Source organism: Bos javanicus, chromosome X (genome assembly GCF_032452875.1).
Source record: "Bos javanicus breed banteng chromosome X, ARS-OSU_banteng_1.0, whole genome shotgun sequence".
Taxonomy (NCBI): Eukaryota; Metazoa; Chordata; class Mammalia; order Artiodactyla; family Bovidae; genus Bos; species Bos javanicus.
The window spans coordinates 137495945-137521302 of record NC_083897.1 but is presented as its reverse complement, the minus strand read 5'-3'; the positions used below and the strand labels follow the sequence as shown (position 1 = coordinate 137521302).

Here is a 25358-nt window from a genome sequence, read left to right as displayed (position 1 = left end):
AGGGGGGCTGTCGGGCTCTGGCCCCCCAGAAATCTTCCTTTGGCCCTGTGACTTCACTCTTTATCCTTTGTTCTTGTACTTGTCTATCATGGGGGAAGTGAAAAGGCATACCTGTGAGCATCAGTCCTTGCTACCAAATCGATTTCTCTGATACTGTTCAGATCAAGAAACATGTAGCCCTGAGAATTTCATCTGTCTAGTTGCTGTCAGTTCAGCTTGTCAACATGTAGCCCACGTGGAAAACCAGTCTGCTGTTTCAGAGGGTATTCTGGCTGATGGAGCTTTTGTGAGCCAACCTCCAGTGATTTGAACCCACTTCACTTTTGGAGAAGATAAAAAACTGCCACCCATTTAATTCACTTCCATCTGCACGGCCAAACTGTTTTCAGACATTCCATTCAGGCAAACAGTAGATAATTTGTGGAGCACAGTGCATCTCAACCAGGGCTGTTTTTGCCCCCTAGAGGTACTTGGCTATGTCTCAAGACATTTTCAGTTGTCGAAGCTGAGGGGCTGGTTGTGGGGTAGGGGGTGGTGGTGGTACTACTGCCCTCTGGTGGGTGGAGACCAGCAGCACTGCTCAACATCCTTCAGCCCATAGCATGGTCCCCACTACAAAGAATGATTCAGCCAAGGTGTCTGTAGTACCAAGACTGAGAAACCCTGGTTCCGTACTGTTAAGTGTTTTAGTAGCAAAGGAGAGGGAGAAAACGTGAGTACAAACCCAAGGTAGTGGAAATGGCTTCAAACTAGCAGCTTAGACCCAGCCCCTGTCCCTGTCCTGTTGACTCATTAGCTGTGTAACCTCGAGTGCATCTTTGAAAGGGGCTCAGTCTCCACCTTCCTTGCCCTTAAACGAGGTGATCTTTGTGGACTCTTCCACTCACCACCATTCTGTTACCCATCAGTTCTTCTTTATGTATAACCAAGTTGGTTATTGGGCTTCCCTGGTAGCTCAGTGGTAAACAATCTGCCTTCCAAGCAGGAGACATGGGTTCAATCCCTGGGTCGGGAAGATCCCCTGGAAGAGGAAATAGCCACCCATTCCAGTATTCTTGCCTGGGAAATCCCATGGACAGAGGAACCTGCCAGACTGCACTCTATGGGGTCACAAAAGAGTTGGACACGACTTAGCGACTAAACAACAGCAGTGCTGGTTATTCAGTTCAGTTCAGTTCAGCCGCCCAGTCATGTCCGACTCTTTGCAACCCTGTAGACTGCAGCACGACAGGCTTCCCTGTCCCTGTCCATCACCATCTCCCAGAGCCTGCTCAAACTCACGTCCATTGAGTCGGTGATGCCATCCAACCATCTCATCCTTTGTCATCCCCTTCTCCTCCCACCTTCAATATTTCCCTGCATCGGGATCTTTTCAGATGAGTCAGTTCTCCAAATCAGGTGGCCAAAGTATTGGAGCTTCAGCTTCAGCATCAGTCCTTCCAATGAATATTCAGGACTGATATGTATATATAGTTTCTTGTAACATCTATGTGTTTAAGCAGAGATCCAGTATATTCTTAGGCAGTCCTGGAGCTTTTTGGCATCTCTTATTTCAGTGTCTTCCCCTCTGTGTTTGCAAACACGCCTTTCATATCCCCATATACGTAGTTTCTATAATTCACATGTCCAGAGGAACTTTATTCACTTTGGTCTTCATTATAATCACAGGTTCAGTATTCCATGTTTATTCCTGTGATTCAAAAAAGAAAATACAAAATAAGGACTGAATTGTGCATCTGTTGCTTGAGCTTACTTTTCTGTGTTCCCCGCCCACTTCCGGCGGCACAGTGATCCCTGGGTTGGGAAGATCCCTGGAATAGGAAATGGCAACCCCCTCCAGTATTCTTGACTGGATAATTCCATGGACAGATGAGGCTGATGGAATGCAGTCCATGGGGTTTGCATGTGTCCAAAGAGTTGGACACGACTGAGTACAAACCCACACACCCATACCAACGTTTCTTTAAAGGTTGAAATACAAGAGTGTCAGTCTGTGTATGCAGAAAGTCCACACAAGGCCAAACACCCCTTTCGGTCCAGGATAAAGATGGGGTGGGAAAGAGAAGAGCCGACTTAATTTCTGATCCTGACTTCCTTTTCTTTTCCACTTTGTGATGGATGTTATGACGCTTCACAATTCTTAGATTGAGGGCTTTGCTTCTGGCATGGTCAGATACTGCCATCTGGTGGTGTATTCGTATCTGACACTGAGTAGAATTACTCAGATTACAAATTAATTAAATTATAAGCACTTTATAGGTGGCACTAGTGGTAAAGACCCCACCTGCCAATGCAGGAGATTAGAGACATGGGTTCAATCCCTGGGTCAGGAAGATCTCCTGGAGGAGGGCATGGCAACCCACTCCAGTTTTCTTGCCTGGAGAATCCCATGGACAGCAGGCTACAGTCCATAGGGTCACACACAGCCAGACACGACTGAAGCAATTTAGCACACACTCAAATTACAAATACCACTTACAAACTAGAAGTATTTGTCTACATGAATGGGTCCTGTTGGGTGCTCCATGAGGGCTGGGTTGGGTAAGCAGCTTGAGGCATGGACAATGGATAACTCCTGGCCTCCCTTGATCTTTGGGAATGCCCAAGCCTAGAGTCATCGCAGCTTCATAAAGTTGGTGAAGATTTCAGTACTCATTATGTTAACCCCGCCCCTCATTTATGATGCCCGAGGTCACGTAGTTCCCTGTGGTCTCCAGTCTAGTAACACTACGTGTTTTAAGTTTGACTCAAGCAACCTTTAGCAAGATAAAATTTTAGTTACACAAAATTCATAATCACCCATTGTGATTTAAATCAGTGTGAGGAGACCAAAAGTGGGACAGGGGAGGGGGAAAATAAATGGTCATCTTCAGCAGTTTTTACATGTTTACTACAGTTTTATCTTCCCCAGATTTTAAAAGTCAGATGCGTCATGATTTTGAAATCCATTCCTATTTTCATTCCCACTGGTATTTGCTAATGTAAATCCATAAATATTTTTACTTTATTCATCTGTTTATTGATGTTTTTATTACATTCTTTATCCTGTTTAAAATTGTTGGCTTAACTTCTACAGTGCTTTCACTTTCTACTTTTTTATCTCTTTTTTCATGCGGCTCGACAGAAACGTTCACTGTAAGTGACCTTGGACTTGCCTTTGCCTTGCTGGTCAGGCTGTGTCACATCTTTGTTCAGTGAATCAATGTATTTAGGATGGTCAAGGCATGGTCAGGAAGGACATAGCTCATAGTTGTCCTTTAAAGTAGCTCAACAGTTACTCTTATTATTGTCATTTCAGTGGTATTCATCTGGCTATGAAAGTGGTGTAAGAACTTTCTGAAAAGCTTGAAGTATTTTTTCCTCCTCTCCTTTCCCCCTAGACTTTAATCCTTCCATGATTTTAGTGTGTCAACTGGCAGCTTTGCCCATAGTGTGATTTGCCTTATACTTTCCTACTTTTTGTCAAATGGTATTGTTGTCCTTAGGTCTCAGTGTCTGTCAGTCTGCGTTTCATGATGAAAAGTTCAGGGGCTTTAAAAATCAATGTGAAGAAGACTGTTTATTCCTTACTTCATTGGCTGCTCCCCACTGTCCCATTGTTGCCTTGAAGCCCGAGAGCAGACGGTTGGGGTATGTAGTGTGGGGTCTGCCATGTGCTTTTTTCTCACTCAGGGCGACAGATGACTGTACTTCCTTCTTCTGTCAACTCCTGCATCCGGTTGCTCCATGAATGCACTAAGCTTTCGATCACTGAGGATTAAGCCTTTCATTTCCTTTCTCTCTTCATCCATCTTCATTGCAATGAGAGAAATTTTGTCAGAGTCACGTTACCAGGTTGCCTGGAATTTGACTGGATTGTTGCATGGTGTTACTTCCTTAAAGATGTGTAAGGCCAAGTGACAGAACTGGGAATGGAAGTGGTGAGCAGTTGTGTTTTCTGGGGTTCCATGCAGCAACCTGAGGGCTTCCATCTGCAGTTCAGACCTGGGGGCTTTGGTTTCTTCCATGGGGCAGGGATGATGAACAGAGCTGGACTTGGGATTGGTGATCTATGATGTGTGAGTCGATACCTCCAGCCACCCTGGGACTGAGTCAGTTTTTGCCTCTGACTGAGGCGGAGCTGGTGGCCCCTAAGATGCGTGTTGCATGCCTTTGGAAGATCAGCTTTTGTCTGCTTTTGTCTGCAGTTAACATCGTGAGACCAAAGCCACAGACACCCCCATCTGTTTTGCACCCCACTGAATGTGTTTGGGTTTAATTGTTCTGTGAATTAATAATTTGGTTGAAAAGAGAGTTGGTCATTGGTGGACTGAGGGAATGCACTAAGCTTGAGATCACTGAGGATTAAACCTTTCATTTCATTTCTCTCTTCGTACATTTTCATCGCAATGAGAGAAATTTTGTGAGAAATTTTGTTGAGAAATTCCCTAAACTTAGGGATGCGCAGATATCTAAATTTTCAATTTCTAGAGCTTAGATGCCTGAAGCAAAGTAGAGAGACCAGAGGGACCTGCGTGACTAACAAGAGGCATCATGATGCCAGAGTGAGGCTCAGTTGGGGCTTCATGGTTTAATCCTGTGTTCTAACCACGTGTGCCTCTCTTGAAAGCGTGGAGGCTCCTGTGTCCATTGTCACATTCAGCAGAGGGCACTTGGTGCTGTGAGGGAAGGAGCAGAAGGACTTGATGAAATGAAATGGTTAAGGGGAGAATGTCAGTGGCTCTTGGTTAAAGTAGGTCTGAGACAAAAGTAAAGCTGCTCAGTGATGAGACTGTCTAATCCCAGGAGACCCTTCTGGAAGCCAGTCTGTCCCCAGGACTGCTGAGGAGGATGCTGCAGTCAGAAAAAGGGGCCACGGAGACATTGACAAAGGCCAAGTCTGGGTTGCATCTGTATATCCTCTGACTTGAAAGTCACTACGTTTTTTTAGGGATGATTTTGATGATTTTTTTTTTTTTAATTCTGTTTTGCGATTGTGAGGCAGTGTAGTCCACATTTCTTGTATGAAGCATGGAGACTATCAGGCAGCATCAAAGAGGAAACACTGACCCTCCCAGCTCTCAGAGAACTCGCTATCCTTCATGCCTGAGTGATCTCTCTCCCTGACACTCTCTCAGAGTGCCACCGTGCCCAGGGCCTTCCCACCACCTTCTGTCCTGTGTGCTCATTAAGGAGGTGAAAGGAGATTTATGGTCATTTAAAGAGCTTTTAAAGAAGTAGCCGGAAGCCCGTATCTTCCAGTTTTCATTATCAGAAGGTTCTCGAGCAGAGTGTGGTTAAGCACACATCTGTGCGCACGCTGGCCTGTCTCTGCTGCTTTGTGCTTTGTCTGTGCTGTGACCTGGCTTCCTGCACCGTCATCTCCTGAGCCCTGCCACGTCTCTTGCTTACAGTAGTGACCCTTCGAGAAGACAGCGCCCAGAGGCTGGAGCACAGACCGTGCCGCATGTCCACCTGCCTGTCTGATTACTCCCTGGCCAGCGACAGCGGCGTGTTTGAACCTCCCAACAAAAGGTTAGAAGCTGACCTTCTCCCCTCCCTGGGCTGACTTCCCGAAAGACAGCCCTGCCCATACGTGTCTGGCTTGACACTGTGTGTGTCTGTGGGGTGCAGCTCTTCTACTTTCTCTCCACCCAGGAGAGGGCTCTTAGCATTCCCAGGAAACCCCTCTGCTCCTGGGTGGTGTCTGGGGACTGGCCTGGCTCCCTGTTTCTAGGACGACTGCTCTCTCTCCAGCCCTGGGCGGGGGGCAGTGAAAGGCACAAGCCCAGTAGAGCTGGAAAAGGAGAATCAGTGTGTGAGAGACACCTGCTTTTTTCTAGAAAGGATGTTTACTTGAAATGAATGTCCATGCCTCGCCATCCCTCCCACTTTCCTCAGCTCAAGGAATTACTTTGCAAGGGCAGAACAATTCTGGGCTTTATTTTGTTTGAGACCTTTGATGTCATTTATTTCGCCTCGGGTATCTGTATGCATCTCATTTATTGTGTAGCATTTTAAAGGACGTGTTTTTGAACTTTGTCCTAAACATCACATGTGGTCTTCAGAGGTATGCAGTTATTTTTTCAGAAATACCACCTGGTCGGCAGGCACCCTGGGCGATGGCATCATGGATCCTGGGGACCTGCTGTGTCCTTTCATTCACTGTAGAGCATTTATTTCAGTCCCCACTTAATAAAGCCCCTCTCACTAAGAAGCACTCCTAGCAGGAGTTTCTGCTGAGCCCACAGTAACCACGTCCCCTTGGAGTAATGGTTCCTTTTCTGATTGTGTTCAGGAGTGAGGATGCTGACGAGCCTGTTCGTGGAGATGCTTGCAGTAACGAGGGGCCCCAGATCCATGTTGGATTTCTGTGAGTACAGAAGACTCTTTCCCTGTGGATCGTGAAGATGATGGGTAGATTGGGGCCCGCCCACCAACTCAGAGCTCCGCCCACAGGCCTAGAGGGATAAAGGGACCTGAGTAAGCAGCTCCATTGCTGTCCCCCGACACCAAGTCACAGCTGGGGACTGTCACCCTGTGTAGCCCGGGGAGCTGGGTGCTTTGCAATGCAAAACGTTTGAGATTCTAGTTACAGTTTCTTTCTTTTTTTTAAAAAAAAATTATTTACTTATTTGACTGTAACAGGTCTTCATTGTGGATGCAGGTTCTTTAGTTGTGGCATGCAAATTCTTGGTTGCAGCATGTGGAATCTAGTTCCCTGGCCAGGGATCAAACTCTGGCCTCCTGCACTGAGAGCATGGAGTCTTAGCCACTGGACCACCAGGAAAGTCCCCGGGTTACAGTTTCTGTCGAGGCGATAACCAGCAGTTCTCAGAGGAGTAAGGCAGGATGTTCACATCCCAGCAGCTTTCTTTTGCTCACTCTTGTCATCCTAGTCGAGTGTTTCTCAGTGTCGGCGCTCATGACCTTGGAGCTGGGTTGTTCTTGGTTGGGGCCCATCCTGTGCACTCTGGAGTGTTCAGTGGCAGCAAGATCCAGTAGCCGCCACCCCCCCACACACATACACTTGGTGTGACAGTAAGAAATGTCCTCAGACTTCACACCGGTCTCCTCGGAGTGCGGTGAGGGCCACTGTGGTAGTTGCACCAGAAGGATTTGTCCACCTCAGGGAGTTTGCAGTCTGTGAACTCGTGTTTTATTTTCCAGGCTTGACAGGGCCAATGAGTGTCTCCTTGTGAACGTACTCCAACTGAAGAACTTTGCTGGGCTGATGGTAAAGGAAGACTGCAAAATGTAAGCTTTCCCAGGCCCTCCTCCACACCACACCGCTGGCTAACCTGTGCTTCTTGGCCGTTTGGGCAGGGGAAAAGACTGTTTTAGAACCTGAATTCAGAATAAGACGCCAGGGCATATCTGCCTGAAATATAAAAGATTTTAAGTTTTAAGAAGAGGCTGGTTTACTATTGGAAGCAGGTGGCATTCATGGAGCCAGTCTGGTTATGTGTGTGGCCATGATGAGAAAGGGCTGTGTGCCCTTCATTGGTAGCCTTTGAGCTTAAGATGTCTCTCCTGGTCACAAGGCTTGGTGGTGACATGGCCACACTTGTCTCTTGAGACCAGATGAGGTGCCTGAACTGGGAGAAGGGAATTCGAGTTGTCCCCAGCAGGAAGATGGGTGCTTGAACGGTGGGAGGGGGAGTCCCACTTAGCCAGGTGGGTGAGCCCCCCTGTGATGGGCGTTCAGGCCAGATGGCGCCCTCCCCTTCCATGAATCATCTTCGCAGACTGGCCTTGCAAAGCCCTTGGAAGCAGCCTGGTTTTGGGTGGCTGACGGTTTGCAGCATCCACTGATGCTTGAGCGTCTCCTGGGTGCCAGCTTCCACGCCGGGGGTGAACAGGGCAGGGAGCACAGCCTGGTGCGGCAGGCAGAGCTTGGAGAGGGAGCCAAGGGGCCGTGGAGAGATCCGGCCAGATTTTTTCCCACAAAGATGGTGAAAGCAGAATGTCCACTTGAGTCCCTCTCAAGTCCTAACCACTGACCTGGAAGTCTTTCCTTTGTGAGTGGGTTTTCTCCCCCTGATCTCTAGGGGCTTGTAAGTTCTTTGGCCTTATTCTTAGTTGACAAAAAGAATCTCCTCCAAAAGACAGTAAAACTCTGCGTATGGGCAGTGAAACTAGGTGGCGTATCTGCACGCTTCTGTGATCCACGCGTGTCCCATGCAGCTGTTTCAGTAAATGCTGCCTCCATCCGCTTTTTTCCTCCCTCTCTCGGTTGCAGACACATCCGTGTCTATCTGCCCCCGCTTGACTCCAGCACGCCAAACACTTACTGCTCGAAGGCTCTGGAATTGCAAGCCCCCCTGGTATTTAATGAAGTGTTCAGAATCCCTGTGCATTCAAGCATGGTGACGTTGAAGTCTCTTCAGTTATACGTGTGCTCCGTGAACCCGCAACTGCAGGAGGAACTGCTGGTACGGCCCCTCCCTGCCCCTGCCCCCTCCCTCCCCACCTGCCTGAGTCCCAGGGTGGGACACTGATGAATTGTGCCGCTGTCAAAGGATCTCTGTCGCAGGGAGGAGAAAAAGGGGTGATAAAACCCCTTATCTTGTCAAGTGTTTTGTACTTGTGTATTATCTCAATGAATACTTGTAAAATGTCTGCGTAACCACTTCTGCAGTATCCCCATCTTCAGTCACAGGAACTAATAAATAGGTCTGATAAACTCGGCAGATAGAACTATAGGATGGTCGGTTACATTTGAATTTCAAATAAACTATGGATCCCTTTTAGTATAAGTATGTCCCGTGTAATATTTGGGACAGAATTGATATATATATTTTTAAATATGCTGTTTATTTGAAATGACAGTTCACCCAGATGCGCAGTATTTTATCTAGCAACCTTGGAACCAGGTGAATCAACTATCCATCTTTACCTAGGCAGATAGGGCGGGGCTTGGAAACCAGGCTGCTTTCTTCCCAATGTTGGAATTTTCCCCCTTAGTCCCACTCCATCAGTGTCAGAATTAGAGAAGAGTTCCACCAACCTTTTTTTAAAAATCCCTGTGAGAATCACTGGCTCTTCTAAGTGGCATACCCTGAGCCTGACCCACCACTTCATCTTGTCTGTTCTGTGCCCTACTTCCCCTCCTAGCACGTTCTGATTGAGCTGAACCTGCAAGCAAGGAGCTGCCCCCATTAGATCCTTTGTGAAGACTTTCATTTCACTGCAGCCTTTTTAGGCTTCCCTGGTGGCGCTAGTGGTAAAGAATCTGCCTGCTTAATGCAGGAGACTTAAAAAAACATGGGTTCTATACCTGGGTCAGAAAGATCCCCTGGAGAAGGAAATGACAACCCACTCCAGTATTCTTGCCTGAAAACTCCCATGGACAGAGGAGCCTGGGGGGCTACAGTCTATGGGGTCACAAAGGGTCGGACACAACTGAAGTGACGTAGCATGCATGCATGCAGTCTTTGAATAGCAGTGGAAAATTGTGTGGCCTTTGTGGTTAACATTAAAGGGTGACTTTATTTGATGCTTGTCGGTTGTTAAGATGCAGTCATTCAAGACCTGTTGTGCTTTTTTTTCCTTTAAACACCTTGCAGGGCATTGCTCAGATTAACCTGACCGATTATGATTCGAGCGAGATGCAGCTGCGATGGTACTCAGTCCAGGTGTTCACTGGCCCCGAGCCACCGCGGCGGGAGGAGGAGCGGCCAGGAGACTGTGCCGCCCAGGACCTGACACTGGCTGCTTGCAGGAAGACAGTAGGTGGCCCAGCTTTGAGACAGGCTCTTCCTGGGGACATTGTTTCTAAGAAACAGCTATGTAAACATGGACTTCCCTGGTGGCTCAGACAGTAAAGAATCTGCCAGCAATGCAGGAGACCTGAGTTCAATCCCTGGGTCAAGAAGCTCCCCTAGAGGAGAGCATGCCAACCCACTCCAGTACGCTTGCCTGGAGAATCCCATGGACAGAGGAGCCTGGCAGGCTATAGTCCATGGGGTTGCAAAGAGTCGAACACAACTGAAGTGACTTAGCACACACACGTTTGTTTCAGAGAAGACCCTGCTGACTCACCCACTGAGCAGCTGAGCACATAGTAATGCATGTGGCTGTTCAGGATAATGTTTTTTTAATGCAGCGTGTTCTTGATCATAAGTGATGCGTTAGTAGCTTTAAAATTTGAATTTTCAGAGCTCCCTAAAAAGGCCAAGTTACTGACTTTCTGTCAACCAGGGCTGAGGTGCTTCTCACTGGAGGGCAGCTGGGGATGGCCACTGGATGGCTGCCAGCTGGGCAGGGTAGTAGGGTGCTCCCACAGGCTTTCCGTTTCGCCACCACACACCACTGGCCTCAGTTGCTTCTCAGCGTCATCCCTTTCTTCCTGCAGGACGCAGTGACGGTGCTGCTGGCGAGAACCACAGCGCAGCTGCAGGCAGTAGAGAGAGAGCTGGCCGAGGAGCGCGTGAAGCTGGAGTACACAGAGGAGGAGATCCTGGAGATGGAACGCAAGGAGGAGCAGGCTGAGGCCGTGTCTGAGAGGTGAGTGTGGCCGGCAGCCCCTGAGAAAGACGCAGCTCATCTTCCTGGAGTGAAGCAGCTACAGGTTAGTTTCTGTAGAATGTGCTGGGCGACTCTTGGATACCTTTGCGCAGAAGTTGGGATTCTCATGAGGGGGTCGTGTGGTTGTTTTCATGAAGGCCATATTTTTGTTTGTTTGTTTGTTTGTTTGGCCATATTTTGACTCTAGCTGTAGGCACAGGCTTTTCACCTTTCCTCCTATTCCTGAATTTTCTTAAAGTGAGGGAACTGTTGAGGGCTCCCTCTGCCAAGATTGGATATGATAGATCTTTAAAATTCTGTTTTTTTTCTTTATTAACTGCTTTACTGGGACACAGTCTCCCTACCAGGGCTTCCCTGGTGGCTCAGACAGTAAAGAATCTGCCAGCAATGCAAGGGACCCAGGTTCATTCCCTAGGTCAGGAAGATTGCCTGGAGAAGAGAATGGCTACCCACTCCAGTATTCTTGCTTGAAGAATCCTCATGGACAGAGGAGCCTGGTGGGCTACAGTCCATAGGATCTCAAAGAGTCAGACATGACTAAGTGACTTTGACTTTCACATTTCAATCTCCCTACCATACAGTCACCCCTTTAAGTGTACACAGTTAGGTGGATTTTAATACAGGCACACAATTATGCCCCCAAAGCCACAGGCAACTTTAGAGCATTTTCATCCTGCCAAAAGGAAACCCCATCCCCATTAGCAGTCCTCTCAGCCCCTGGCCACTGCCCATCTCCATGCCATCTCCAAGGATTTGCTTGTTCTGGGCATTTCATTTAAATAGAATCATGTGATGCCCCTTTACATCTTACCCAGAGCTGCCTGTGGGCAAATGCTTGACTAGGGCAGATGTGTCTTCAGTAGAGGAATCACTCAGAGGAGCGGCACCATGAGTATATCGCTTTCTGGCAGATCCTTTCCGGAGGCACTTTCTTATTGCTTTACTTCCACGTTTTTCCATAAAGAGCATGTTTCCAAAGCTTGCTACTTCTTCCTAATAGCTTTCTCAGGGTTTATTTTCAAAAGGAGTTTATTTTCGGGAGGGAAAGTGCACAGCAGAGAGGTGGGCTCAGGGATGGGCAGGAAGCTGAGAGGACTCAGAGAGGTGGTCCCAGGGTCCTGGCATCTTCAATGACTGCAACTGGGCGAGACAGACAGACAGACCCTCTAGATGAAAGGCCTCATAGCACTCTGTCTTCCCTAGAGAACCTAAATGCCTTTCACTTTATGAGAAAAGTACCCATCTTCAGTCATCAGAAGCAAATATTGAGCATCTCTGCTACAGTGCTCTAAGTGCAGCAGTGAACTCAGTCCTTGATGAACATTTTGAGGGCTTTTGCCATGTCCACCTGCAGGAGTTGGCAGGCAGACTCGGTAGACAGTGGCTGTAGCAGCTGTGCCCAGACCAGCCCCCCGCACCCAGAGCCCTGCTGCGTTGGTGTTGACTCCATCCATGGACACACGTTTGCTGGCCAGGCAGATCCTTACAGCCCCAAGAAACTTCAGCCTCCAGCTCTTAAGGTAAGTAGAAAAGGTCAAGGGATATGATGGATCCCTTAATGTTTTGCCTGACAGTACCGGGCACTGCCCTGGATGGGGGAGTGTGTATCCCACATGAGGGAAGCCAAGCAAATGCCCTTGCATCTGTAAACAGCAAGTCCTATGGAAACATTTGTCTTCTTTAAACTAAAAAGGTTGGATTTTTACTCATTCATGAGCCATCTGATGATGACCCATTCCCATCTTCAGGGTCATGTGTGGCTTGGGATATTTCATGGGTCCCTATGGTTTTGGACACTTGTAGTTATTTTCCATTTGTGACATTAAGAACAGTGCCTCAGGAGGAGATGCTCTGGGCATAGGTACCAGTCATTGCCAGCATCCAGCTTTCTCAGACCTTTACAAGCATTGGTCCAAGTCAGGGGAGTGGCTTGCTTAATGTCTCTTCCTCCTGCAACTTTTCATTTTGAAGCACTTTGAATCTATAGAGAAGCTGCTAGAATAGTACAGTAGATACTTGTAACTCCTTCACCTGGATTCCTCAGTCGCTAGTTCTTCAACCACATTTGCATTCTCTCTCAGCCTGTGCTCGTGGTAGCTGCTAGGCATTGCAGATGCAGCAGCAAAGAAACAGATGGCAAGTCCTGCCCTGTGGGCAACAGACAGGGTAAATCAGTACAACTCAGCAGCAATGGAGGTAGTCAAAAGGGCTACTGAAGGATGAAATGATAGGGAAGCAGGGCTTGCATTTTTTAGAAAGATTTCTCATTTTAGAAAGGGGTACATTTAGAAATGTAAATTGGTATCTTCAAAGATCAGGACTGTAAAATGGTGCAGCCACTATAGAAAACAGTGTAGAGGTTCCTCAGGAAATTAAAGATAGAATTATCATCTGATCCAGCAATTCCACTTCTGGATGTACATCCTAAAGAATTGAAAGAAAGTCTCCAAGAGATACATGTATATCCATGTTCATAGCAGTATTATTCACAGTAGCCAGGAGGTGGAAGCAACCTACACGTCCATCCACAGATGAATGGATAAGGAAAATGTGACATATATGTACAATGGAATATTACCTTTAAAAAGGAAGGTAGTCATGTCACATGCTACCACATGAATGAAACTCGAAGACATTGTGCTGAGTGAAATGAGCCAGTCACAAAAGAATGAGTACTATATGATTATACTTATATGAGATTCCTAAATTTAGTAATTAAATTCATAGAGACAGGAAGTAGAATGGTGGTTACCATGGGCTAGAGATGGGGAAATTGTTGTTTAATGGTGGCAGAGTTCAGTTTGGGAAGATGAAAAAGTTCTGGAGGTCTCTTTCACAATAATATAAATATATTTAATACTACTGAACTGTGCACTAAAAAATGTAAATTTTATGTTTTATACAAACCATGAGAAAGAAGAATAGAGCTGGAGGTACCATGGTCTCTGATTTCAAACTATACTACAAAGCTATAGAAAGCAAAACAGTATGGTACTGGCACAAAAAAATACACATAGATGAATGGAACAGATTATAAAGCCCAGAAATAAACCCACACTTATATGGTTAACTAATCTGTGAGGAAGGAAGCAAGGAAATACACTGGAGAAAAGACAGCCTCTTCAGTAAGTGGTGTTGGGGAAAATGGATTACTTTCTCATTCCATTTTTAAATGGATTAAAGACTTATATGTAAGGTCTGAAACTATAAAATTCCTAGAGGAAAACATAGGTAGTATGCTCTTGGACTTTAATCTTAGCAATGCATTATAGTTTAGGATTTCTCTCCTCAGGCAAGATAAATAAAAACAATAAACAAATGAGACTTTATCAAACTAAAAATTTTTGCCAAGTGAAGAAGCCTATAAGGAAAACAGACAGCCTACTGAATGGGAGAAGATAGTTGCAAACATTATAGCTGACAAGGGGATAATATCCAAAATACACAAAGAACTCATGACAACTCAACATCAATAAAACAACCAACCTGATTAAAAACTGGGCAGAGGACTTGAACTGACATTTTTCCAGAGAAGACGTTCAGATGGCCAACAGATATATGAAAAGATGCTCAACATCACTAATCATTCAGTTCAGTTCAGTTCAGTCGCTCAGTCGTGTCCGACTCTTTGCGACCCCATGAATTGCAGCACGCCAGGCCTCCCTGTCCATCACCAACTCCCGGAGTTCACTCAAACTCACGTCCATCAAGTCAGTGATGCCATCCAGCCATCTCATCCTCTGATGTCCCCTTCTCCTCCTGCCCCCAATCCCTCCCAGCATCAGAGTCTTTTCCAATGAGTCAACTCTTCACATGAGGTGGCCAAAGTACTGGAGTTTCAGCTTTAGCATCATTCCTTCCAAAGAAATCCCAGGGCTGATCTCCTTCAGAATGGACTGGTTGGATCTTCTTGCAGTCCAAGGGACTCTCAAGAGTCTTCTCCAACACCACAGTTCAAAAGCATCAATTCTTCGGCACGCAGCTTTCTTCACAGTCCAACTCTCACATCCATACATGACCACAGGAAAAACCATAGCCTTGACTAGACGGACCTTTGTTGGCAAAGTAATGTCTCTGCTTTTCATTAGGGAAATGTAAATCAGAACCACAATGAGATATCACCATGTACCTGTAAGAAGGACTGTCATCAAAGACAACAGATAAACGTTGGAGAGGATGTGGAGAAAAGGGAACCCTTGTGCATTGTTGGTGGGAATGTAAGTTGGTGTGAACACTGTGGAAAACAGTATGGAGATTCTTCAAAAAATTAAAAATAGAACTACCATACACCTAGCCATTCCATTTCTGGATATTTTTCTGAAGAAAACAAAAATGCTAATAGAAAAGATACATGCACTCATATGTTTATTGCAGGATGATTTATAATAACCAAGATATAGAAACAATGCCCATCAATAAATGGGTAAAGAAAATGTGGTGTGTGTGTGTGAAATTAAATATTAGCTGTAAAGAAGAAGGGAATCTTGTCATTTGCAACAGCATAGATGGACCTAGAGATTATCATGCTAAATGGAGCAATCAGACAGAGAAAGACATATACTGCATGATTTCACTTGTTCAGTCACTAAGTCGTGTCCAACTCTTTGCAACCCCATGAACTACAGCACACCAGGCTCTCCTTTCCTTCACTATCTCCTGGAATTTGCTCAAATACATGTCCCTTGAGTCAGTGAGACATCCAACCATCTCATCCTTTGCCATCCTTTTCTCTTTTTGCTTTCAATCTGTCCCAGCATCAGCGTTTTTTCCAATGAGTCAGTTCTTCTCATCAGGTGGCCAAAGTATTGAAGCTTCAGGTTCAGCATCAGTCCTTCCAATGAATATTCAGGGTTGATTTTCTTTAAAACTGACTGGTTTGATCTCCTTGCAGTCCAAGGGACTCTCAAGAGTCTTCTCCAGCACCACAGTTTGAAAGCATCAGTTCTTCAGCACTCAGGCTTCTTTATGGTCCAGCTCTCACATGTGTACATGACTACTGGAAAAACCATAGCTTTGACTATATAGACCTTTGTCAGCAAAGTGATATCTGTGCTTTTCAATACATTGTCTAGGTTTGTTGTAGCTTTTCTTCCAAGGAGCAAGTGTCTTTTAATTTCATGTCTGCAGTCACCATCTGCAGTGATTTTGGAGCCCAAGAATATAAAATCTGTCACTGCTTCTACTTCTTCCCCTTCTATGGGCCACTTATATGTGGCATCTAAAAAAGCTGAACAAATGAACAACCATAACAAAACAACAACAGATTCATAGATACGGAGAATAAACTGGTGGTTGCCAGGGTGGAGGATGGGGGGAGGTGCAAGGATGAGGGAAATAAGGGAGATTATAAAATAAGGAAATCATATGGTCAGTAATATTGTATCAACTGTAACATGGCAGATGGTAACTAGACTTATGGTGATCATTTTGTAATGTATAAAAATACAGAATCACTATCTTGAACACCTAAAGCTAATATAACAATGTAAGCCAGTTATACTTCAGTAAAAATGAATGAATGAATGAATGAATGTCATCGTACAGTACACGGCGTCTTGTGACTGGCTTCTTTCACTCAGCCTGATGTTTTCAAGGCCCAGCACACTGTCGTTGTCTGTCAGCACTTCCCTCCTTCTCATCCCTTGTATGAGTACAGGGCATTTTTTTTATCTACTCATCCGTCCATGGAGGTTTGGACTCCTTCCACCTTTCACCTGTTTGAATAAGGCTGCTGTGAACCCATCTGTGTGCAAATATTTGAACACCTGTTTTCAGGTCTTTAGGGTATACACCTAGGAGTGGAATCACAGGGTCCTACTTCAATTTTATCAGGATGTCTCTGGCACTGTGTTGAGAAGCATTTGAAGAGAAGAGCGAGGTGTGGAATCAGGGAGCCAGGTGAGAAGCCTGCACTAAGCAGGCAGAACATGATGGTGACCCAGATGGAGAGTCAATGACAAGAGGTCACAACATGCTTAATCTTGAACACAGAGCCAACAGGACTTGATCTTGGACCAGATACAGGGTGTATGAAAGAGAGCTGAGTCCAGAATGACACGAAAACTTTTTTTGCTTGAACAAACTAGTTAGGTTGAGATGCTTGGCCGAGGGAATATCAGAAATTCTGGACGTGTTAAGTGTGAAATGCCACGTAGAAGTCCATGTGGAGGACAGAAGAGTGGGTCACATGGAGTTGATTGCTTATGTCCTAGCAAAAGTCATGGTAATAAATTGTATCTAGGTTGACAAGGAGACCAACACAGAAGATCTCTTCCCCGAAGAGGTAGCGAGTCTTCGGAAGGAGAGGCCCAGCCGCAGGGCCCGCGGCTCACCCTTTGTTCGGAGTAGCACCATTGTCCGTTCTCAGACTTTCTCTCCTGGAGCACGAAGCCAGTATGTTTGCAGAGTAAGTTGGGATTCCTTGCCACCTGTCTACAAGTTTTCTTTATGTCCCCTTTATTTGTTTTTTTATTTATGCTAAAAGACATATCTCTTATCACAAATGATACCACTAAAGGAACACCATGCGTGGGTGAGTAGGAAATCAATGTTGGTCTCATCTCCCCACTTTGCCCCAAGCAAATCTGACTCTGTGGAAAATAAGGCCATGAAGGCAAGGACTTTGCTTTCACGCAGATATACACTGATCCCAAAACAAGAACCCACAGCCAAATAAAATACAGGCTGTCTTGGCTCCCATGAAGCTGGCATTATTTATTTTTCTTTTTAAAAGTGGGCTTTTTCCCTTGGTGAGCAGAGTGGGTGTTAGTCTTGTGCACTTGTCCTCCTGCCAGGAACAGGGCTCTTTCCTGGAACGCCGTTCTTTCCAGCTCTTGCCAAAGCTAGAAACACAGCAGACAAGAGTGATTGATAAAAAAGTGAAAAACGCTGAGGACAGCGCAGGCTTTCATGAGCGTCCCACCATATCAAGTGGCAGCTGGCACTGATAAGATGGAAATTGTGTTGCTGGATCAGCCTGGAAACCTCACCTGGTTTGGCTGATGGACGCAAGGGAGGAATGGGGATGAGGGTTGGTCCGCTTATTCGCTCTGCCTTTGTTTTGCTTGAAACTCTTGTGTAGGTTTTCTTTTAAGTGATACCCAGAGTCCTGGTAAAAACTCTAAAAGCCTTAAGGGTGTGTGAGTACCTGCAGGAGAAACAGAGTAATCCAATTCAGAGTACACAGATGATGCATGTGAATTCTTAAGGAAGTGTTTCTGAACCTTCGTCTTTTTGATGCAGCTTTATCGTAGTGACAGTGACAGTTCCACACTGCCTCGGAAGTCCCCCTTTGTGCGAAACACTCTGGAAAGACGGACCCTTCGCTATAAGCAGGTATGTGCCCACGCAGACTAATGTGTAGTCTATATGTACCCTGGGAGCTATTTCTACAAGCCTGACAAGGTAATATTTTAGCTATATTATTTGAAAGGCAATATATTTATTTCCTTCTTTACTTAGATGTAATTTCTTAAAACTGTATATAAAGCTAACATGTTACCAATATTTATGTTTCCCAAGATAATGTCATAATCAAAGATAATACATGATCTTTACATTTTAAAATATAGTGTAAACAATCAGCCATCCAATATCAGATTTTTTTTTTCTTTTTTGAAAAGCAAGTATATACAGTTTAGAAAATTTGAGGCTTTCAATGTGGAGCATTCTTCTACATAAGACTGTTTCTTTCATATCCTTATATAACCAAGTTTTTTTCCCTACATCACACCAGTGTACAAAGTTTTGCTACTTTTAGTTTGTAAGTTAGTGGTTCCCTTACTTTCCTGGGGAAGGATTCTTTTAAAGAAAAATAAATTCCCAGATCTCCTTGTGGTGGTTTCGTTTAGAGTAGCTGTTGGCTGAGAATGATAAGAAAATACATAATTCAGCTACAAACATATTTGTCAACAGCAACGCTGTTGGCATTTTGGCCTAGATCATTCTTTGTCGTGGGGGCGTCCTGTGCACTGTGGGAAGCTGAGCTCCATCTCTGGCCTTGACCCACTCGTTGGCAGTAGCATGCGCCTCCCCCCACCGCCAGTTGTGACAAACAAGAATATCCCCAGATGTTGCCAAGTGTCCCCTGAGTGGCTAAGTCACTCCTGGTTAAGAACTCTGTTATGAATTCAGCAGTGCTTTTACATGAATTTGTATTTATCAAGTCACTTATATTTGCGTTTAACTTCTGCATATGTGCAAAATAGTGTTATGAGTATGTAAAACACATACAGTGGTTCAGTCCTCTGAAGAACGTTGATAGGCTCATGGATTTGTGATTTTGTTGCACTAACTGCCTTCCCCAGGGTTGTTTGCCATGTGCAGTGGGAAGTACTGCTCTCAACTCCATGTACAAAATTCTTTTCTCAGAACTTAAAAACAGCAGACTTGCTTATTACTTCAGGCTTATACAGGGAAGAACGTTTTTTGTTGTTTGGCCACATCATGTGGCTTGCAGTCTTAGGTTCTCCAGCAGGAATTGAACCTGAGGGAGAGGGGGGTGCCCTAACCACTGGACCATCTGGGAATTCCCTGGGAAGGAACTTTTTTTGACATTGTGTGTGTGTTTAAACAGAAAGCCCTCACATGGTTTATTTCATGCTTTTTTTCTCCCTTACACAGTAGATCATTAAGATTTTGCCATGTTGGTATAGGTTTCATCTTTTTCAATGGTTGTGTTCTCTGCTGGCCTCATAACGTATTTGATCACTTTTCTCTTGTTAAGTGAAAGTGTTAGTTGCTTAGTGGTCGTCACCTCTTTGCAACCTCATGGACTGTAGCCCACCAGGCTCTTCTCCATGGAATTTCCCAGGCAAGAATACTGGAGTGGGTAGCCATTCCCTTCTCCAGGGGATATTCCCGACCAAGGGATCAAATCAGAGTCTCCCCTTTTACAGGCAGATTCTTTACCGTCTGAGCCACCAGGAAAGCCCTTTCTCTTGTTAGCTATTTAGAATTTTTTCCTCTCATAAACCTTTCTACACAACATTGCCTGTGCCTTTCAAATGCAAGTCAAAATCAAATGTCAGAACAAAGAAAGCTCATGTCACGTTAACTTTCACTTATATTGTCAAATATCACTTGAGAAAGATGACTCCTGCCTGCCCCATGTGAGAGGGTATATTTCTGTGCACTTGGGCCAAAACCTAAGGTGGTCCTTCCACTGGACAGTTGGCTGTCACTGGCTTGCTCTTGGACATGGGTTTGAACCCCAGTCGCCCACATGGATGTTGTGTTGAGAAATACCCCTCCAGCGACCCCTTCCCTGGAGTAGGGGACGGGAGATGGGGACAGGCCAGGGTAAGAAGCTGCTGGCAGGGCGCGGGGGGTGGGGAGTGGGGGTGAGGTGGGGTGCTCAACTTCCCTGGACTGCAGCCCTGCAGGTCCTCCCTGGCGGCACTGGCAGCACGCACATCCCTAGACCTGGAGCTGGACCTCCAGGCGTCGCGGACGCGGCAGCGGCAGCTGAACGAGGAGCTGTGCGCCCTGCGCGAGCTGCGCCAGCGCCTGGAGGATGCCCAGCTCCGCGGCCACACCGACCTGCCAGCCTGGCTGCTGCGAGACGAGCGCTTCCGGAGCCTGCTGCGGGAGGCCGAGCGGCAGGTGAGCGGGCGCCCTGGGCGGGGCGAGGGGGGCGGGCCGGCGGGCGGGACTTTCTCCCCCTCCCGCCCGGTGCCCCTCCCGCAGCGGAGCTAGTGTGGGCTTCCGGCGTTCTTCTCGTTGACTCCGCGTTGCTGGTTGCTGTTCCAGACGAGACAAACCAAACTTGACTTCCATCAAGAACAGGCAGCCGAGAAGATGCTGAAGAAGGCTTCTAAGGGGGTGTGCCAGCTGCGTGGGCAGAACCTCAAAGAGCCCATCCAAGTGCAGACGTTCAGGTGAGGAGAAGCCCGGGCCTCACTTTCCCGCAGGCTTTTTTTTTACTGTCAGCCCTTTGTCGTTTTAAAAAGTCAAGTATTGAAAAAGACCCGCAGGAGGTCGAGAACAAAGCAGAAATCTTCACTGCTGTTAGCATTGTGCAGTTCTCTTTTGATCTTCTTTTTTACCCCAAGCACTGTTTTTTTTCAGCTACTTGTAATCATACTGTGCATTGGAGTTTGCATTTAGCTCTTTTTTAAAGTAAAATATCCCCTATTGCTGCATCATCTGTTACCTGTTTTGGTAGTAATCTCTCATCTAATAGATATAATTTACTTCTAAACAGTTTATCCCCTGCTTCTTTCCAGATGTTTGCGGTTGTAAACTACACAGTGATTCACATTTAGATACACACGCATATCACCTTTGCCTTTTTAGTTTTTGATTGAATCATAATAGACATTTAGGGAAGCCTGCATATCCTACATGTGAAATGTATCAGTGAATTGTCATAAACACTACACAGCAATAATCAAATGTTATTAGCATTTCCAGATTTTCCATGCCAGAATAACCACTGTCTTGAATTTGAATAGCATAGACTAGCTTTCCCTGTTTTTATTTTTTTATGTGAGGAAAATTACCTAGTTATATCCATTTTCTTTTGTGTTTGGCTTTTTACAAAGCCGAGGTGAAATTCACATAACATAAAATTAACCGCTTTAAAGTGAACAGTTCCATGCCATTTAGTACAGTCACAATGTGTCCAGTTTGAAAGCATTTCCATCACCCTAGAAGGAAAACCCTGACCCATTAAGCAGTCATTCCCCATCCCAGCCTCCCATCAGCTCCTGGCCACCACCATTCTCCTTTCTGCCTCTGTGGGTTTGCCTGTTCTGGACCTTTCATGTAAGAGTAGTCAATTAGGATTTAGAACTTGTATAGATTTTCATTTATTCATACAGAAAAAATTTACTGAGCATCTCCATATACCAGGCACCATTCTAGTTACTGAAGAAAAACCCTTGGGGCTTTGTAACCTCTATTAAAATTGGGAGGGCGGCGCAAAAAGATTTAGAGAATCTATATACAAACAGATGTGCTCTTGGGAATTGAAATTCAGTGCATTCTCTCAGTAAGAAAAGCTCTCATTGATAGCAGATGCTCTTGCCAGATTTTGTTGGATTTCCGTCAACCCCTAACCTGTTATTCTTTCCAATCCCAGGGAGAAGATAGCATTTTTTACAAGACCAAGGATTAACGTACCTCCTCTGCCTGCCGATGATGTTTGATGTAGTGCTTTGTACACATGAAGTATTTATCTGCCTGTTATATTTTAATGAAGTTCTTAGGCTAGCTAAATTTGTCTTTAAAATATTTGTGCAAAGCTATTAATATACACATTTTGTAAAAAAAACAAAACACATATATCTATACATATATATTTTGTAATAGTGACGGCAACAGGGCTTGGTTTTTCCTTGTTGTGAAATTGACATCTCTGAAGACAGGTTATTTTATAAGAGACAATTATCATGTTAAGAGTGTACAGTTTTTAACGCTGTTTTATTTGACTTAAAGGCTGGAAGACAGAAACGAAGTGAGTTCAGGCAAATTCACTGTATTGTAATTTATTTATAGTACTTTTTTTTCCTTGAAGGAAAATACTGACTTTAAGATGTATTTTAAGACTGAATTTTGTTCTTCAGTATTTGTCACGCGGTAGAATGGAACTTGGGGCCGGTTTTGTGTCTGACACCCGAAATGCAAACACTGTGCTGAATCCTCTTCCTCCGTGCATTTATCACGTGCATCGTACACTTTGGCACCCTTTGTGTTCCCTTAAGATGCCACCGCAGGGGCTCAGTTAGGTGCCAACGCAGGGGCTCAATCGTAAGTCAGTGCCTGGTGCCCTGCGGGCACCTAGTGTCCCTGTGGCCCCAGGTCTGAAGGCGGTCCTAGAGCCCCTGGCGGCAGCCACACAGCCCGCCCTCCCCCGGCCTCTGCCTTTCTAGTCCGCCCTATCCAGTTGAGACTGAGACCCAACAAAGAGGGCAGTGGTGGAGCTTCTGCTCTGCTTGCAGGAAAGTGAAAAGAGAAGGAAGGTGCATTTTCAGCGAGTCAGTGGATCCGCTGATGGATGGAGCCGTCACAGCACGGACATGAGAACCTTCCAAGGCGCTTTTTTGAGGAAGCAGACTTCTGTGGGAGCCATATCTAGCCAGCAAGTGGCTCACAGGAGAGCATTTGCTTTCAATCAGATGGCCCCCGCCCCATACTGGAGTTGTCCTGATATTTCTTAAGGAATCTTAGAACTAGCTCATGAGGAAAAAAATTCTTTACGTAATACAACTATACCATCCTCATAAAATGCCAAATGGTATAGTTTGTCTACTACGTATTTATTATCTATGGAATGCACTCTCCTTCATGAGGCCTCAGAGAAGTAAACGAGGTGAATCACACAAAATGTAAGAGAAAACGCCCTCGTCCCCACACCGTCTTTCTGCCCTTCCCTTGAAAATGTCTCCCCTCCCCCCTTAATCAGCAGCATCTTTTTTCCCATTAGTCTGTAACCACTCCCTTGTATAATCTGCCTTCATTTTCACATTTATTAAAAATGAATTTTGTAAAAGCATTTCATTGACCTATCACGGACAGTAAAGTTGTCAGTGGTGGTAAAGCTGAAAACTTTATGCTTTTTCACACTTGCCACTTATTGCTATGAATCTCTGCCTCTAGTCTTGATTTTTTTTTCTTTTTTTCCTTTGCTTATTTCCCTATATACATACCCACAACAGAGGTAGAGACACATAAAACATCAGTGCCTGCCAAAAATGCCAGGAGACAGCGTTAGTGAATTGGTCAGGATGGTGGCAGGCCCTCCCTGTTCCCAGCTGTTGAGATTAACGAATTGGCTGGCGCTAGGCTCTGGGGTGTGTGGAAAGCAAATCATGTACATTTCAGGTGCATGGCTCCCCGGAAGTGGGGCAGTCCCAGCCACCTTGCCTAGGCGCTCTGTAGCCACATTGCACTTGAAGTGCTAACTGGGTTGAAGGGTTGAAGCAGCTTTTACTTTCAAGCCCTACAAAGTGGCAACGTAGGGAAACCCACTGTGCCTGTATAGAAAGCCTGCAAGGATTTGCAGATAAATGTCACTGCCCAGTCGAGACTGATGATTTTTGTTTGGCGTGCTTCTCCACCCCAGAGTTTAATGAAAACAAAAAGAAATCCCTGCTTTGCCTCACTAGAAACAGATCCAGTCTGTGCTTTGACATCAGTTCCAGGAGCGCTGCTTGCACCTTTCTGTGTGTCCCTCCCTCCCTCCTGAGTCTGTCTGCTTTTGCACCTGAATGGGACCATCCTAAGAAAGCAAAGAAAAGCCAGGCAGATGAAGGAGGGGAGGTGATGGGTTTCCTGCTGCTTGGCAGTCTGTGGCCAGAAGGGGCAGGTGGACAGCGATAGAGGCCAGCTGAGGAGGCAGGAGGACGCAGTGTCCCCTCATTGGCTTCTCTTTCATGACTTGATTTTGCAGCTTCTGACTGGTTAAAACTGCCACCCCCTGGAAAATATCCCACATGTCTAAAAAGTGAAGTCCTATCGTCTTAAGGGGTATTTTCTTACGTTTAAGTTTGTCCATAACTGTGCCTTGTGGTAAGAAACCTCTGCCTTGTTTTATCAGCAGTTTAGTCCAGAAACAATCCAAAGTCTGCCACCAGGGTCCTTTAGGAACACTACAGCAAATAAAAGGGAATTTGGTCTTCCATTCATCTGGTAACTTAACTGTCACCACCGAAATATGTAACCTTCTGTTGTGGGAATAAGTTATAATCAGTATTCATCTCTATTTTTGTCTCTGTTCTAATTGTGTCATTTGTATCTTTTGAAAGTATTTCTTCTATAAAATTAAACTAACCTGCCTTAAAAACAGAATGGAAATGGTGTGATTTTTAAAAAATATAATTATAGACTTAAATATATAAAAATGTATATAAGAGATGAGATGGTTGGATGGCGTCACTGATTCAATGAACATGAACTTAGGCGAACTCCAGAAGATGGTGATGGACAGGGAGGCCTGGTGTGCTGCAGTCCATGGGGTTGCAGAGTCAGACGTGACTTTGTGACTGAAAACAGCTTTTTCAACATAAAAATAGAGGTGTGAAAATAGAATAATACAATGAACACACATAAAGCCCTCTCCCTCACCCCTTCAAATTGAATCATTCTTGGCCCATCTTGTTTGGTCTACACCAAACTTTCTCCTGTCCTTGGTTCCATCTTCTGAAGCAAATCCCATCCACCTTGGTTCAGCTGGAAACATTTCAGTATGTATGGCTAAGAGAGAAAGACATGCACAGTAGCCTTATCACATCATAATGTTTCAGTTCAGTTCAGTTCAGTCACTCAGTCGTGTCCGACTCTTTGCGACCCCATGAATCGCAGCACGCCAGGCCTCCCTGTCCATCACCAACTCCCGGAGTTCACTCAGACTCAAGTCCATCGAGTCAGTGATGCCATCCAGCCATCTCATTCTCTGTCGTCCCCTCCTCCTCCTGCCCCCAATCCCTCCCAGCATCAGAGTCTTTTCCAATGAGTCAACTCTTCGCATGAGGTGGCCAAAGTACTAGAGTTTCAGCTTTAGCATCATTCCTTCCAAAGAAATCCCAGGGCTGATCTCTTTCAGAATGGACTGGTAGGATCTCCTTGCAGTCCAAGGGACTCTCAAGAGTCTTCTCCAACACCACAGTTCAAAAGCATTAATTCTTCGGTGCTCAGCCTTCTTCACAGTCCAACTCTCACATCCATACATGACCACAGGAAAAACCATAGCCTTGACTAGACGGACCTTTGTTGGCAAAGTAATCTCTCTGCTTTTGAATATGCTATCTAGGTCGGTCATAACTTTCCTTCCAAAGAGTAAGCGTCTTTTAATATCATGGCTGCAATCACCATCTGCAGTGATTTTGGAGCCCCCCAAAATAAAGTCT

The 25358-nt window shown here is 45.4% G+C and overlaps 1 protein-coding gene across 4 annotated transcripts in view; it reads left to right on the top strand.

Moving 5' to 3' along the window:
* The window catches only part of WWC3 (WWC family member 3), a 109609-nt gene extending 85309 nt beyond the window's left edge, over window positions 1-24300 (top strand). For all 4 annotated transcript variants that reach the window (XM_061408178.1, XM_061408176.1, XM_061408177.1 and 1 more), the window contains 12 exons: window positions 5394-5514; window positions 6278-6352; window positions 7150-7236; window positions 8222-8414; window positions 9549-9710; window positions 10337-10488; window positions 11864-12029; window positions 16751-16915; window positions 17752-17844; window positions 19885-20112; window positions 20260-20387; window positions 21593-24300. In XM_061408178.1, the coding sequence (XP_061264162.1) occupies window positions 5394-5514; window positions 6278-6352; window positions 7150-7236; window positions 8222-8414; window positions 9549-9710; window positions 10337-10488; window positions 11864-12029; window positions 16751-16915; window positions 17752-17844; window positions 19885-20112; window positions 20260-20387; window positions 21593-21659 (1637 nt within the window). In that variant the 3' untranslated portion in view covers window positions 21660-24300. The remainder of the gene's footprint in view (window positions 1-5393; window positions 5515-6277; window positions 6353-7149; window positions 7237-8221; window positions 8415-9548; window positions 9711-10336; window positions 10489-11863; window positions 12030-16750; window positions 16916-17751; window positions 17845-19884; window positions 20113-20259; window positions 20388-21592) is intronic.
* The last annotated feature ends 1058 nt before the right edge of the window (window positions 24301-25358 follow it).